This window comes from Chiloscyllium punctatum, chromosome 20 (genome assembly GCF_047496795.1).
Source record: "Chiloscyllium punctatum isolate Juve2018m chromosome 20, sChiPun1.3, whole genome shotgun sequence".
Classification (NCBI taxonomy): domain Eukaryota; kingdom Metazoa; phylum Chordata; class Chondrichthyes; order Orectolobiformes; family Hemiscylliidae; genus Chiloscyllium; species Chiloscyllium punctatum.
The window spans coordinates 88,759,778-88,776,054 of NC_092758.1; the positions used below are offsets into that span (position 1 = coordinate 88,759,778).

Sequence of the window (16,277 nt, forward strand, 5' to 3'; positions counted from 1 at the left end):
AGCCACACGAAGGCTTACAGAACCCACAGTGACGCAGAATTTCCTCGGTGGAAAACTATATACTCATTAGACAGTGATTGCCATCAACAGCATCACCAGAATATTTGGGGAAACCAAGAATCTTGCCACAGTGCCGAATTCTTCCAGTATTTTGTGATTGTATTTATTCCACTAACTTGGAAGTATGGCCTGACATTGCCCATCAGTGACAATGCTAGCCAACTATGACGATGGGCCGAATGACCTCTTTCTGCACTGTATGGACTCTATATTTCTTTGCTCTAGATCAGTGATCCTGCATTATGATTGGCTGTGAAGATGGAAGAGGTGATTGGATGATATAGACACTGGATTGTGTTTAGCTGAAAGGCGTTGCACTCTGATTGGCTGAGACAGTGACTCCATTGTGATTGGCTGAGATCTACCCAGCATGTGAGTGGTTGATACAAATTGTAAACGGCTGGAGGAAGTCTACTCTGATTGGTTAAGACCGAAACTAGTCGAGACCTAACGCCGGCTGTGGTTGGCTGGGATATTCCACATTTCGATTGGCTGAATCAGGCCTATGATTGTGATTCGCTGAAGAATATCCATTCTGAGTGGTGGAGACTACACCGGAATGTGATTGGTCAAGACTTTGTGAGCTCTGATTGGCCAAATGAGGAATTTGACTATGATTGGCTGGATGATGGCCAACCCTATGGGTTACGCTCAGACCGTGTGTAGTGATTGGCTGGAGGATGAGCGTTCTGATTGGTTACCCTAGCCGCTGTGCAGTGATTGGTTGTGAGTGTGAGCGGGAGGACAATGGCGGCGCTGAGTGAGTTCCCGGAGCTGAAGGAGGTGAAGCGGGGCCTGATGGCGGTGAGCGGCCTGTGTCGGGAGCGGGGCCTCCTGCAGAGCGGCAAGTGGTGAGTGTCCGAGCGCGACACACCCCCCACCCCCCAAACACCCCCCACACTCACCCCCCAACCCCCCACCCCCCACACTCACCCCCCCACCCCCCACCCTCAACCCCCCACCCCCCACACTCACCCCCCAACCCCCCACCCCCCACACTCACCCCCCCCACCCTCAACCCCCCACCCCCCACACTCAACCCCCAACCCCCCACCCCCCACACTCACCCCCCAACCCCCCACACTCACCCCCCACCCCCCACCCTCACCCCCCCAAACTCACCCCCCGACCCCCCACACTCAACCCCCACCCCCCACCCTCAACCCCCCACCCCCCACCCCCCACCCCCCACCCTCACCCCCCCACCCTCACCCCCCCACCCCCCACCCCCCACCCTCACCCCCCCACCCTCACCCCCCCACCCTCACCCCCCCACCCCCCCACACTCAACCCCCACCCCCCACACTCACCCCCCACCCCCCACACTCACCCCCCACCCCCCACCCTCACCCCCCCACCCCCCACACTCACCCCCCACCCCCCACACTCACCCCCCCACCCTCACCCCCCCACCCCCCACCCTCACCCCCCCACCCCCCACCCTCACCCCCCCACCCCCCACACTCACCCCCCCACCCCCCACACTCAACCCCCACCCCCCACCCCCCACACTCAACCCCCAACCCCCCACCCCCCACACTCACCCCCCACCCCCCACACTCACCCCCCACACTCAACCCCCAACCCCCCACCCCCCACACTCACCCCCCACCCCCCACACTCACCCCCCAACCCCCCACACTCAACCCCCAACCCCCCACCCCCCACACTCACCCCCCCACCCCCCACACTCACCCCCCCACCCCCCACACTCAACCCCCCACCCCCCACACTCACCCCCCACACCCCACCCCCAACCCCCCACCCCCCACACTCAACCCCCAACCCCCCACCCCCCACACTCAACCCCCCACCCCCCACACTCAACCCCCCACCCCCCACACTCACCCCCCACCCCCCACACTCAACCCCCAACCCCCCACCCCCCACACTCAACCCCCAACCCCCCACCCCCCACACTCAACCCCCAACCCCCCACCCCCCACACTCAACCCCCAACAACCCCCCACACTCACCCCCCCACCCCCCACACTCAACCCCCCACCCCCCACACTCACCCCCCACCCTCACCCCCCCACCCCCCACACTCACCCCCCCTCCCCCCACACTCACCCCCCCTCCCCCCACACTCACCCCCCCTCCCCCCACACTCACCCCCCCTCCCCCCACACTCACCCCCCCTCCCCCCACACTCACCCCCCCTCCCCCCACACTCACCCCCCCTCCCCCCACACTCACCCCCCCACCCCCCACACTCACCCCCCCACCCCCCACACTCAACCCCCAACCCCCCACCCCCCACACTCACCCCCCCACCCCCCACCCCCCACACTCTCGCCCTCACCCCCCCCCCATCCCCACCCCCACCCTGACACTCACCCTCACCCTCACTCCCCACACTTGCCCCTCACCCCCACCCCTCACCTGGCACCCAACCCCCCCACCCCACCTCTGCCCCAACACTCATCCTCAACCTTCACCCCACCCTCGGGGAAGCTCCAACACTGTCAGACCTTTTCCAGCAATTTTTTTTTGTGTGTGAATTGTGATCAGTCTGAACCTTTGGGAGTCAGGGGACCGGTCACGGTCACGTTGGGAGTTATTGCCAAGTAGCATTGAATCCCTACAGTGTGGAAGCTGGCCACTCAGCCCATTGGGTCTACACTGACCCTCCAAAGACCATCCCACCCAGACTCACTCACCCACCTTGTCCCTGTAACCCTGTATTTCCCATGGCTAATCCCCCCTCGCCTGCACGTCTTTGGACTGATGTTATCTATCATCATTGCTGGGAACTAGATAACTTACGTACGTGGTGTTTAATGTTCTAGTTAAGAATCACAGAAAAAGGCCCTTTCACAGCAACATTCTAAAATAAAACAATCAGAAGTTTATATATCTGTTACTCTATAAACTCAAAATTGAAAACATTATCTGTATATAAAAAGAAAACAGCAAGTATAACTGTCCTATATTTGACTAGTTCAACTTTAGAATAGTCAGATCGGAGCACCCGGAGGAAACCCACACAGACACGGGGAGAATGTGCAAACTCCACACAGACAGTCGCCTGAGGCTGCACTTAGATTAGATTACTTAGTGTGGAAACAGGCCCTTCGGCCCCACCAAGTTCACACTGACCCTCTGAAGAGAAACCCACCCAGACCCATTCCCCTACATCTACCCCTTCACCTAACACTACGGGCAATTTAGCATGGCCAGTTCACCTAACCTGCACGTGTTAGGACTGTGGGAGGAAACTGGAGTACCTAGAGGAAACCCACGCAGACACGGGGCGAATGTGCAAACAAATTGAACCTGGTGCTGTGAGGCAGCATTGCTAACCACTGGGCCACCCTTAGCAAGTGTAACCTTATGATCCAGGATCAAGTATGAGGTTTGTGGTTGGGGTGTTATTCCTTATCCATTTGCTGATACAAATGTTGGTGTCAATGTATTTTCTCTGGGAACTGTCGCATCCATCTATTTCACATCTTTGTATGTCAACTGTGACCTCAAAGCCAATGTCATCCTTCTTTCCTACCAACAAAGATATTGTTGCAGGGTTTGAGCTGTAGGGAGAGGCTGAATAGACTGGGGCTATTTTCCCTGGAGCATTGGAGGCTGAGGGATGATCTTATAGAGGTTTATAAAATCATGAGGGACGTAGATGGGTTAAGTTGACAAGGTCTTTACCCCAGGATAGGGGAGTCCAAACCGAGAGAGCATAGGTTTAAGGTGAGAGGGGAAAGATTTAAAACAGACCTGAGGGGCATCTTTTACATGGAAAGGTGGTGTGTGTATGGAGTGAGCTGCCAGAGGAAGTGGCGGAGACTGGTACAATTACAGCATTTAAAAGGCATCTGGATGGGTACATGAATAGGAAGAGTTTAGAGGAATATAGGTCAAATACTGGCAGATGGAACTAGATTAATTAGGATATCTGGTTGGCGTGGATGATTTGGACTAAAGGGTCTGTTTCCAAGCTGTGCATCTGTACCCCTGTGACCCTTTCCTTTTCACCAGTGCCTTCAAATGTCTTCATAATCACCCTTCCGAGTCATCATCTGCTGTAGCTGTGTTTTGTTTTTAGAAACCTGATAGACTCAGGTTTATTTTTTCTCTCTCTCACAAATTCAGGTTGATTCTTCAATCTTGTTTAAATGTTTGAGGTTGTTACTGACATATCTGCAATTAACCATGTTACTTATGGGAACGGAGTCGTAAGTGTTGGAGTTGCCAATTATTGATAAAAGATTTAAAGTATATCTGTAAATCACTTTAACTCAATCTGGATCTCTCAAAGTAGCTCATGTTGTTCAGCTTGACGCTCATGTGCACAGGTTGCCTTGACACATGGCTATTCTAAAGTCGGGTCAAATATAGGACAGTTATATTTGCTGTTTTATTTACAGATGGTGTTTTCAACTTTGACTTTATAGAGTAATTAGTTTATAAACTTCTGGTTATTTTTATTCTATCATGTTGCTGTGAAATGGCCTTTTTCTGTGACTCTAACGAGAAGACATAACATCAGGTACGTAAGTTATCTTGTTCCCAGTGATGATGATAGATAACATCAGACTTTAACTCAATCTGTCAAATCTGCTATTATGTCTAATGATTTTATTCACTGAGGTGTTAAGGTTGATGCTAGAAGTAGACCCTTTATTTAGTCAGAAGATGAAAACATTTCTACAATCTCAACATTTTGACAAGTCATTAAACAGAGTTTCACGTACAAGACACATAACTCAAAATGAACACTGTCCTTTCCGTTACCCTGATGGGTTTATATCTTGTTACAAGGAGCTGAGGGTGGGCTCTGAATTTCTCTTGTCCTGACTTAAGGTTGATGTTTTTATGTGTAGGGCTTCAGAGTTGGCCTTCTCCCTGGATCCTCTTCCTAAAGATGAAATGCCAGCTGCCCCAACGTTAACAGAGGTATGACAGTCCTTTCTTTAAACAGTTCATTACACTCAACTATAGAAACAGTTCAGAAGTAGTGTTAGCCCAGCTGATGTGTTTTTCCAGTCATCTACTAGACTGAGGTTGGAAAATGTTTTAAAAGGAACATTGGGTTGATTCTCTTCTCCGTTGCATCTATTATCACAGTATCCCTACAGTGCAGAAGGAGGCTATTTAGACCAATGAGTCTGCACTGATCCTCAGAAGAGCATCCCTCCCAGACCCAGCTCCCCTACCATAATCCTGTAACTCCCTCGTCTACCCTAGCTAATCCACCTAGCCTACGTATCCTTGAACACTACAGACAAGTTCAGCATTCAGTCCACCCTAACCTGCACATCTTTGGACGGTCGGTGGAAATGGGAGCACCTGGAGGAAACTCACACAAACACTGGGAGGATGTGCAAACTCCACACACACAGTTGCCTGAGGGTGGAATTGAACCTGGATCCCTGGTGCTGTGAGCCACCCTGCCACCCTCCTTACAGAGGAGACATATGGCTTCATTAAAGCTGAAGGGGGATAATGGGATTATAGTAACAAAATTATTCGGTACAATTTGCACTTGTGTATTGTGTTACTTGCTTAGAAGGGAGTTGGAGGGAGGCAGATAAAATCTTTGAAATACCTTTTCATTCTATTCTGTGCATGAACAAACTCGTAATTGGGTAGCAGAAAAATATCAATTGTTTTGCAGTTCAGCACCCAGGGTTGAGTCTAAAGGTTGTTAGCGATTTATTTTTGAGTTATTGGTTGGTTTCACTTTTATTTTTGTAAAACCGTGTTTCTATTTAGGAAGACCTGGTGGATTTGGATGCCTACACGTTAGCCAAGTCATACTTTGATTTGAAAGAGTATGATCGAGCAGCCTATTTTCTCAAAGGCTGTCAGAGTCAGAAGGCCTACTTCCTGTATATGTATTCCAGATATCTGGTAAGGGAACACTCCGGTAATAGTGATGCCTCTGTTAAATCACCCAGCAGATGTGTTTCTGGCCCTCTTTCACTTTTGAACTTTTTTTTTAACATTCAGTCCAGAATGTGGAAAGCAAATTTAGTCTTGTTGACCTAGTTGGACGGAGTTGTAACTATACATTATTTTATAAGATCTGATAGAAACATTATAATCTGTAATGAGTCATACAGCACAGAAACAAATCCTTTAGTACAACTTGTCCATACCGACCGACTTTCCTAAACTGAATTAGTCCCATTTGCCTGCATTTGACCCATATCCCTCTAAATCCTTCCTCTTCATGTAACAGTCCAAATGTCTTTTAAATGTTGTAATTGTACCAGCCTCTGCCACCTCTTTTGACAGCTTGTACCATACATGCTAGACCCCCTGTGAAAATGTTGCCCCGTAGGTCCCTTTTAAATCTTTCCCCGTCTCACCTTAAACTTATGCTGTCTAGTTTTGGACTCCCCTACCTTTGGGAAAAGACCTTGGTGCTTCACCTAATCTATGCTCCTCATGATTTGATAAACCTCAATTAGGTCACCTCTCAGTCTGTACACTCCCAGGGGAAAAAAAAGCTCCGATCTCTCCCTCTAACTCAAATCTACCCATCCCAATAACATCATTGGAAATTTTTTCTGTCCACTTTCTAGTTTAACAACATCCTTCCTGTAGAAGGGTGACCAGAATTGTACGCAGTATTCTAGAAGAGGCCCCACCAATGTCTTGTATATCTGCAACATGACATCCCAACTCCTATATTCAATGCTCTGATGATTGAATGCAAGTGTGCCATATGCTGCCTTCACTACCCTGTCTACCTGCAACGCCTTTACGGTCTTACCTGTAACTCCTAGGCTTGCAATCTCCCCTCCAAAGCACAAGATTCTGGATTCAAGCCACAATCCTGGGTTTGAGCACAAAACCAAAACCAACACTTCAGAGTAGCACAGAATGCAGCACTATCGGAGGTTCTGCCTTTTCGTGAGATGTTAAGCCAAGGCCCAGTCTGTCTTCATGGGTGATGTAAATGATCCCAAGATGCCATTTTAACAAAACAGGGAGATAGTCTCCTGGCCAGAGTTTGTCCCTCAGTCAATGTAATAAAAAAAAGGGTGTCTTAAATACCATGTTGGTGTTTATGCGGGCTTGCTCTGCACAGATTGGTTATCTTTTTTTTTAAAAGAAATCTCTGGTTGCACTTTGAGACATCCATGGTAGTGAAAAGCACCGCACAAAAGAAAGTTATTTTGTTCAGTTTCTCACGTTTTCAATATCGTTACCCTGCTGTAAAATTTTAATGTTCTCATCTTCTGTCAAAAGAATGACAATGCTAGACTTAACACCATAAGACATAGGAGTGGAAGTAAGGCCATTCGGCCCATCAAGTCCACACTGCCATTTAATCACGGCTGATGGGTATTTCAACTCCACTTAGCCGCACTCTCCCTGTATCCCTTAATTCCTTGCAAGATCAAGAATTTATCAACCTCTGCCTTGAAAACATTTAATGTCCCGGCCTCCACTGCACTCTGCAGCAATGAATTCTACAGGCCCACCACTCTCCGGCTGAAGAAACATCTCCTCATTTCCATTCTACATTGACCCCTCTAATTCTAAGGCCGTGCCCATGGGTACAGTCTCCCCGCCTAATGGAAACAACTTCCCAGCGTCCACCCTTTCTAAGCCATGCATTATCGTGTAAATTTCTATTAGATCTCCCCTCAACTTCTAAACTCTAATGATTATAATCCCAGGATCCTCAGCCGATCATCATTTGTTAGGCCTACCATTCCAGGGGTCATCCGTGTGAATCTCCGCTAGACACGCTCCAGTGCCAGTATGTCCTTCCCGAGGGGTCCTGTTCTGTCCTATGGTGACGGCCTGTTCTATGGTCCGGGTCCATTCCTGATTGGTGGTTTTTGAAATTAATGATTTTTGGCACGCAATTTCTTGTCTGTATTTGTGAAGTCTGTTGTGAGCGTCTGTAATCATTACCTGGATCATCCTGAATCCGTTCTGCCTGGCTGTGTCCCTGGCCTATGTGTTGTTGACTGGTAGTCTGCATCTGACACATGGTGGAAGGATTCGATTCTTTCGGCATTCGTGCAGGAACCGGAGTTGTTCGTATGTGGTGCTTCGGCGGTTGGCACAGGATTCCCATTTCCTGGCTTGTCTTAGCGTCTCTCGCCCGTAGGTGTTCAAAGTTTGTGAGAAGATTTGTAGCTCAGGTGCTCGTTGTTGTGGTTCTGTTCGCCGAGCTGGGAATTTGTGTTGCCAGCTATCCTTAATAGCCACGACCAGCTATCCTTAGTAGCCACACATGCAGATGACCAGCAACATGAATTCGACTGGGGCAACACTACTATTATAGGACAAGCCAAACAGAGAACAGCCAGGGAATTCCTAGAGGCATGGCACTCATCCACAGATTCAATCAATAAGCACATCGACCTGGACCCAATATACCAACCACTGCAACGGACAGCTGGAACTGACAACCGGAAGTGGCAGATTCAAACCACTACAAATGCCGGAGGAAAGATCACAGAAGCGCTTCACAGGAGGCTCCCAAGCACTGAGGATGTCACCTAGACAGGGGACGAAACATCTGCAACACACATTCCCAGCTCGGCGAACAGAACCATAACAATCTTTCTTGTCTTTGTATCCTCAATACACCCACAAATTCCTGCCATTGTTGTTCTATTGTCGTCCTACTAGGCTCTGCTTCCAGTCAATTTTGGTCAGTTCCTCTCTCATGCCCTTGTAATTAACTTTATTTAACTGTAACAGCATTACATCTGATTTTGCCTTCTCTTTCAAACTGCAGGCTGAACTCTGCCATATTACGATCACTGCGTCCAAAGTGTTCCCTTAATTTAAGATCTTTTATAAAGTCTGGCTCATTACATAGCAGTAAGTCCAGAATAGCCTGCTCCCTTGTGGGCTCCATCACAAACTGTTCCAAAAAGCCATCCTGTAAGCATTCTATGAATTCCCTTTCTTTGGATCCACCAGCAACATTATTCACCTAGTCCACCTGCATATTGAAGTCCCCCATGATCACCGTGACCTTGTCTTTCTGACATACCCTATCTATTTCTTGGTACATCTTGTGCCCCTGGTCCTGACCACTGCTGGGAGGTCTGTACATAACCCCCACTATGGGTGTTTTTTTGCCTTTGTGGTTCCTCAGCTCCACCCACACAGACTCCACAATATCTGACCTTATGTCATTCAGTGCAATAGATTTAATTTCATTCTTAATTAACAAGACACCCCTGCCTCCTCTGCTCACCTCCCTGTCTTTTCAATAAGTCATAAATCCTTGGATGTTTAACTGCCAGTCCTGAACCCCCTGCAACCACATTTCTGTGATGCCTACCACATCATAATCATTCATGATGATTTGTGCCTTTAATTCATCTACTTTGGTATGAATACTACGAGCATTCAGGTAAAGTGCCTTAATTGCTTATTATTAGAGAAATTGGAAATTATAAGATGTCCTAAGTTATCCTTCCTTTTTGCTGTATTTCTCGTTTGCCTCGAGTTTAAACCCACCTGCACACATGCTATCCTGCTGCTTATCTTTCCATTTAACTCCATACTCCCTGTCGCTTTTGCTTTCCCTTCCCCCCCGCCCCCGACTCAGATGTTTAAAGTCCTACTGACCACCCGATTTATCCTTTTCACGAGAGCACTGGTTCCATATCGGTTCAGGCGGAGACCATCCCAATCCCATCGGTACAGTTGGTCCCGGTTCCAAAACTGATGCCAATGCCCCATAAAATGGAATCCCTCTTTCCCACACCAATCCCTTAGCCACGTGTTTACTTCCCTAAATTCCTTATCCCTATGCCAATTTGCACGTGGCTAAGGCAGTAATCTGGAGGTTATGACCCTTGAGGACCTGTGCTTCAATTTCCTTCTTAGTGCTTGATACAGGTCTTCCACGTCTACTTACGTGGAAATCACTTGCCTTCCCAACAGCCTCCCTGTTCCAACCTCGCTCCCTGCTCTTTAAAACAAAAAGCTCTCCACGTGTATTCGTTGGTTGAAATCCCAGTGCAACTTGAGATGACCTGTTCCCAAACTAGTCCCATCTGCCTGCACTTGACCCATATCCCTCCAAACCTTTCCGAATCATGAACCTATCCAGATTTCTTTTAAACGTTATAACTGTGTCCACATCCAACCACTTCGTCTGGAAGTTCATTACACAGAGAATGGTTTGTGTGTGGAAAAAGGTTGCCCCTTGTGTCCTTTTTAATTCTTTTTTCCTTCCCACCTTAAAAATATGCCCTCTTGTTTTGAACTCTCATACCGTTGTCATATCTATCCCCTCATGACCTTACGAACCTCAATAAGGTCACCCCTCAACCTCCTACACCTCAGTGGAAAAAACTTCCAGTTCATTTTTATATCTCAAACTCTCCATTCCTGGCAAGATCCTGGTAAGTCTTTTCTGAGCCATCACCAGTTTAACAATATCCTTCCTGTAACCGGGTGACCAGAACTGCACATCAGTACTGCAGAAGAGGCCTCACAATGTCCTGTACAACCTCAACATGACGTCCCAACTCTGACACTCAAAAGGTCTAAACAATGAAGGCAAGCATGCCAAATGCCGCCTTCATCACCCTGTCTTCCTGTGACGCAAATTTCAAAAAATAATGTACCTGAATCCCTAGGTCTCTCTGTTCGACAACACTGGGGCTTTACCATTAACTGTACAAATCGTGCCCTTGTTTGTATTTGTTTAGGATGGAATAAAATCAAAATGTTGGAGAAACTCAGCACTTGTGGGGAGACAAAAACAGACTTAACATTTTGAATCTGGTATGAGTCTTCTGCTCTGAAGGGGAATCACATTGGACTCAAAACATTAACTCTTTCTCTCACCACAGATGCTGCCAGACCGACTGAGTTTCTCCAGAACTCTGCTTTTCTTTCAAAGTTCCAGCTTCCGTAGTGTTTTAATTTTTTGTTAGGGTAACATTTGCCTGTTTATCAGACTCCAGTTTCACATCAACTTTGTTTCTGCTGGCTGAAGAAGTGTAACATGCTGCTCAGTTTTATCAAGTCTCTTGGTGAGGGGGAAGGAGTGATTGTTTAAAAAGTCAAAAATGAATAGGCTTATTGTAAAGATAAACTCCATTGGTGTGGAATGTAGCTCTGGATCTATGCTGTGATTTGAATGGAATGAATTTATTCAATATTGAGTAACGTTTTTTGTATTCTAGTCTGGAGAAAAGAAGAAAGATGATGAAACAGTGGACAGTCTGGGTAAGTCAATAACTGGCCACTATAACAATAAAGCTGTGATTTTAGTTATTGTGTAATGGAGTCTTCCTGTTGGAACAGCAATGATAATATTGATATTTTAAAAATGTTGCTTTGCACTGTTTCTCCTTCCTTGCCTGAAGTGTTGGTTCTTACTATGTTATGGTAATACATGCAATGTTCATCTACCAATATCGTGGGGTCATGCTGCAATGAGCCAGGCCCTTCAGCCCACTATGTCTCTGCTGACCAATAAACATCAAACTACAGTAATCCCACTTACCTGCACTTGGTCCATAGACTACTATGCCCTGGTATTTGAATTGTTTATCTGGTTGTTCCTTAATTTACAGTGTAGGTTTGCTCGCTGAGCTGTAGGTTTGATATCCAGACGTTTCATTACATGGCTCGGTAACATCATCAGTGGTGACCTCCAAGTGAAGCGAAGCTGTTGTCTCCTGCTTTCTATTTATATGTTTGCCCTGGATGGGGTTCCTGGGGTTTGTGGTGATGTCATTTCCTGTTTGTTTTCGGAGGGGTTGATAGATGGCATCTAGATCTATGTGTTTGTTTATGGCGTTGTGGTTGGAGTGCCAGGCCTCTAGGAATTCTCTAGCATGTCTTTGCTTAGCCTGTCCCAGGATAGATGTGTTGTCCCAGTCGAAATGGTGGTTTTTTTCATCCGTGTGTAGGGCTACGAGGGAGAGAGGGTCGTGTCTTTTTGTGGCTAGCTGGTGTTCGTGTATCCTGGTGGCTAACTTTCTTCCTGTTTGTCCTACGTAGTGTTTGTGGCAGTCCTTGCATGGAATTTTGTAGATGACGTTGGTTTTGTCCATGGGTTGTACTGGGTCTTTTAAGTTTGTTAGTTTTTGTTTGAGAGTGTTGGTGGGTTTGTGTGCTACTAGGATTCCAAGGGGTCTTAGTAGTCTGGCTGTCATTTCTGAAACTTCTTTGATGTATGGTAAGGTGGTTAGGGTTTCTGGCTGTGTTTGGTCTGCTTGTCGTGGTTTGTTCTTGAGGAATCTGCGGACTGTATTTTTTGAGTATCCGTTCTTCGTGAATATGTTGTATAGGTGGTTCTCCTCTGTTTTCCAAATTTCGTCTGTGCTGCAGTGTGTGGTGGCTCGTTGGAATAGTGTTCTGATACAGCTTTGTGTGTGTGTGTTGGGATGGTTGCTGGTGTAGTTAAGTATTTGGTCAGTGTCTGTCGGTTTTCTGTACACGAAGGTTTGTAGCTCTCCGTTGTCCTTTCTTTCGACTCTGACGTCCAGGAATGAGAGTTTGTTGTCAGTTTCTTCCTCCTTGGTGAACTTTATGCCTGTGAGGTTATTGTTGATGATGTTAAATGTCTCTTCTATCTTTTTTCGTTTTGTGATGACAAAGGTGTCATCTACGTAGCGGACCCAGATTTTTGGTTTGATGGTTGGTAGGGCTGTTTGTTCTAGTCTTTGTATTACTGCTTCTGCTGTGAATCCTGATAGCGGAGATCCCACGGGTGTGCCGTTGGTTTGTTTGTAGATTATGTTGTTGAAGGTGAAGTGGGTGGTGAGGCACAGGTCCACTGGCTTCATGATGTCCTCGTTGGTAATGTGATTGATGGTGGTTGGGGTGTGTGTGATGGTCTCTTCTAAAAGTGTAGTAAGTGTTTCCTTTGCCAGGTCGATGTTTGATGGAGGTGAACAGGGCTGTTACGTCGACAAACAGGAAGAAAGTTAGCCACCAGGATACACGAACACCAGCTAGCCACAAAAAGACACGACCCTCTCTCCCTCGTAGCCCTACACACGGATGAAAAAAACCACCATTTCGACTGGGACAACACATCTATCCTGGGACAGGCTAAGCAAAGACATGCCAGAGAATTCCTAGAGGCTGGCACTCCAACCACAACGCCATAAACAAACACACAGATCTAGATACCATCTATCAACCCCTCAGAAAACAAACAGGAAATGACATCACCACAAACCCCAGGAGCCCCATCCAGTACAAACATATAAATAGAAAGCAGGAGACAACAGCTTCGCTTCACTTGGAGGTCGCCACAGATGATGTTACCGAGCCAGGTAATGAAATGTCTGGATATCAAACCTACAGCTCAGCGAGCAAACCTACACCCTAAACCTCAACCTGAGCTACAAACCTTCACAAACCTTGTTCCTTAATTGTTGCAAGAGTACGTGGCTCCACCACCCCCTCAGGCAGCACATTCCATGTTTCTGCCACCCTCTTTATTCAGACCTCCTCTAAACCACTTCCTCCTTACCTTAAACTTATGCCGTCTGATCTTAGACATGCCTGCCACAGGGAACAAACTCTCGCAATCTACTGTCTATGCCTCTTGTAGTTTTGTATAACTCAATCAACAGCACCGTCCGTGCACACATGCACGCACGCACACGCGCACACACCCCCGAACTAACCCAGGTGGCATCCTGGTGAATTTCCTCTGCACCCTCTCCAGTGCAGTCACGTCCTTCCAATAGTGTGGTGATCAAAACTGCACACAGTATTCCATCTGAGGCTGAAACAATGTCTTATAAAGTTATAACAAGACTCCTTTGCTCCTATATTCCCCGCCCTGGCAAATGAAGACAATCATTCTGTATGCCTTCCTCACCCTGTCTACCTGAACTGATACCTTCAGGGATCCAAGGGCTTGTACACCAAGGTCCCTTTGTTCCTCAGTACTCGTTCATTGTGTAAATCCTTCCCTTATTATATCTCCCAAAACACATCACCTTGCACTTATTGGGATTAAATTCCATCTGCCATTGCTCTGCACAGTTTACAAGCACCACCAATTTTTGTGTCACCTCCAACCTTACGAATTATGTCTCCTTCATTCTAATCGAAGTTGTTAATATAGGTTTAGGGTGAGAGGGGAAAGATATAAAAGAGACCTACAGGGCAACTTTTTCACACAGAGGGTGGTATGTATATGGAATGAGCTGCCAGAGGAAGTGGTAGAGGTTGGTACAATTACAGCATTTAAGAGACATCTGGATGGGAATATGAATAGGAAGGGTTTGGAGGGATATGGGCTGGGTGCTGGGCAGGTGGGACTAGATTGGGTTGGGTTGTCTGGTTGGCATGGGTGGGTTAGACCGAAGGGTCTGTTCCCATGCTGTACATCTCTATGACTCTATCTAATACCTCCCCCTTATTAATCTTAACTTGTTCTCCAATCTCACCAGTTGAACTGCAATCCCTGGTGACAATGTCTTTCGCCTCCGTGATTACAGATTAGAAGTATTAAACCCTCACCCACATCCACTGGTTTCACGCGTAGCTTACCCCCTTTGGTCTCTAATAAGTCCCACTCTTTCCCTGGTACTCATCTTAATTCTTTTTTGTAAATGAATTCATGAGCAAATTTTTTTAACATTACAAACGTATAAAATTATTGAAGAAAAACAATCAATAACAAATATCAGTATAATAAAAAGAAAAAAAAAACACAAATTACAATACAACTATGTACTATCCTCCCCTGTAATACAAAGCAAAGCCAAAAAAGGGAAAGCAAAAAAAAACACAAAACACAGAATAGCTATGCTCGGCGCAAAGCTCCCAAACAGAGGAACGGGAGCATTGTGTATATAGAACATAGAACATTACAGCGCAGTACAGGCCCTTCGGCCCTCTGTTGCACTGACCTGTCATACCAATCTGAAGCCCATCTAACCTACACTATTCCATGTACGTCCATATGCTTGTCCAATGACGACTTAAATGTACTTAAAGTTGGCAAATCTACTACCGTTACAGACAAATAATTCCATACCCTTACTACTCTCTGAGTAAAGAAACTACCTCTGACATCTGTCCTATATCTATCGCTCCTCAATTTAAAGCTATGCCCCCTCATGCTCGCTGTCACCATTCTGAGAAAAAGACTCTCCCTGTCCACCCTATCTAACCCTCTGATTATCTTATATGTCTTTATTAAGTCACCTCTCAACCTTCTTCTCTCTAACGAAAACAACCTCAAGTCTCTCAGCCTTTCCTTGTAAGAACTTCCCTCCATACCAAGCAACATCCTAGTAAATGTCCTCTGCACCCATTCCAAAGCTTCCACATCCTTCTTATAATGCAGTGACCAGAACTGTACACAATACTCCAAGTGCGGCCGCACTAGAGTTTTGTACAGCTGTAGCATAACCTCATGGTTCTGGAACTCGATCCCTCAATTAATAAAAGCTAAATCACTGTATGCCTTCTTAACGACCCTGTCAAGCTGGGTGGCAACTTTCAAGGATCTGTGTACCTGGACACCGAGATCTCTCTGCTCATCTACACTACCAAGAATCTTACCATTAGCCAAAAGTACTTTGCATTCTGGTTACTCCGACCAAAGTGAATCACCTCACACTTGTCCGCGTTAAACTCCATTTGCCACCTCTCAGCCCAGCTCTGCAACTTATCTATGTCTCTCTCTGTAACCTACAACATCCTTTGTCACTATCCACAACTCCACCAACCTTAGTGTCGTCTGCAAATTTACTAACCCACCCTTCTACGTCCTCATCCAGGTTGTTTATAAAAATGACGAACAGCAGTGGACCCAACACCGACCGTTGCGGTACACCACTGGTAACTGGACTCCAGGATGAACATTTCCCATCAACCACCACCCTCTGTCTTCTTTCAGCAAGCCAATTACTGATCCAAACTGCTATATCTCCCACAATCTCATTCTTCCGCATTTTGTACAATAGCCTAAAGTGGGGAACCTTATCGAACGCCTTGCTGAAATCCATATACACCACATCAACCGGCTTGCTCTCATCTATCTGTTTGGTCACCTTCTCAAAGAACTCAATAAGGTTTGTAAGGCACGACCTACCCTTCACAAACCGTGCTGACTATCCCTAATCAAATTATTCTATTCTAGATGATTATAAATCCTATCTCTTATAACCTTTTCCAACAACTGAAGTAAGGCTTACTGGTCTATAATTACCAGGATTGTCTCTACTCCCCTTCTTGAACAGGGGAACCACATTTGCTATCCTCCAGTCTTCTGGTACTATTCCTGT

The 16,277-nt window shown here is 46.7% G+C and overlaps 1 protein-coding gene across 1 annotated transcript in view; it reads left to right on the forward strand.

The window, feature by feature from the left end:
* Window positions 1-772: 772 nt before the first annotated feature.
* Window positions 773-16,277, forward strand: part of cdc23 (CDC23 (cell division cycle 23, yeast, homolog)) — a 50,288-nt gene continuing 34,783 nt past the window's right edge. The window contains exons 1-4 of the mRNA XM_072591183.1: window positions 773-911; window positions 4,893-4,965; window positions 5,785-5,922; window positions 11,196-11,238. Coding sequence (XP_072447284.1) covers window positions 808-911; window positions 4,893-4,965; window positions 5,785-5,922; window positions 11,196-11,238 — 358 coding nt within the window. The 5' untranslated portion in view covers window positions 773-807. The remainder of the gene's footprint in view (window positions 912-4,892; window positions 4,966-5,784; window positions 5,923-11,195; window positions 11,239-16,277) is intronic.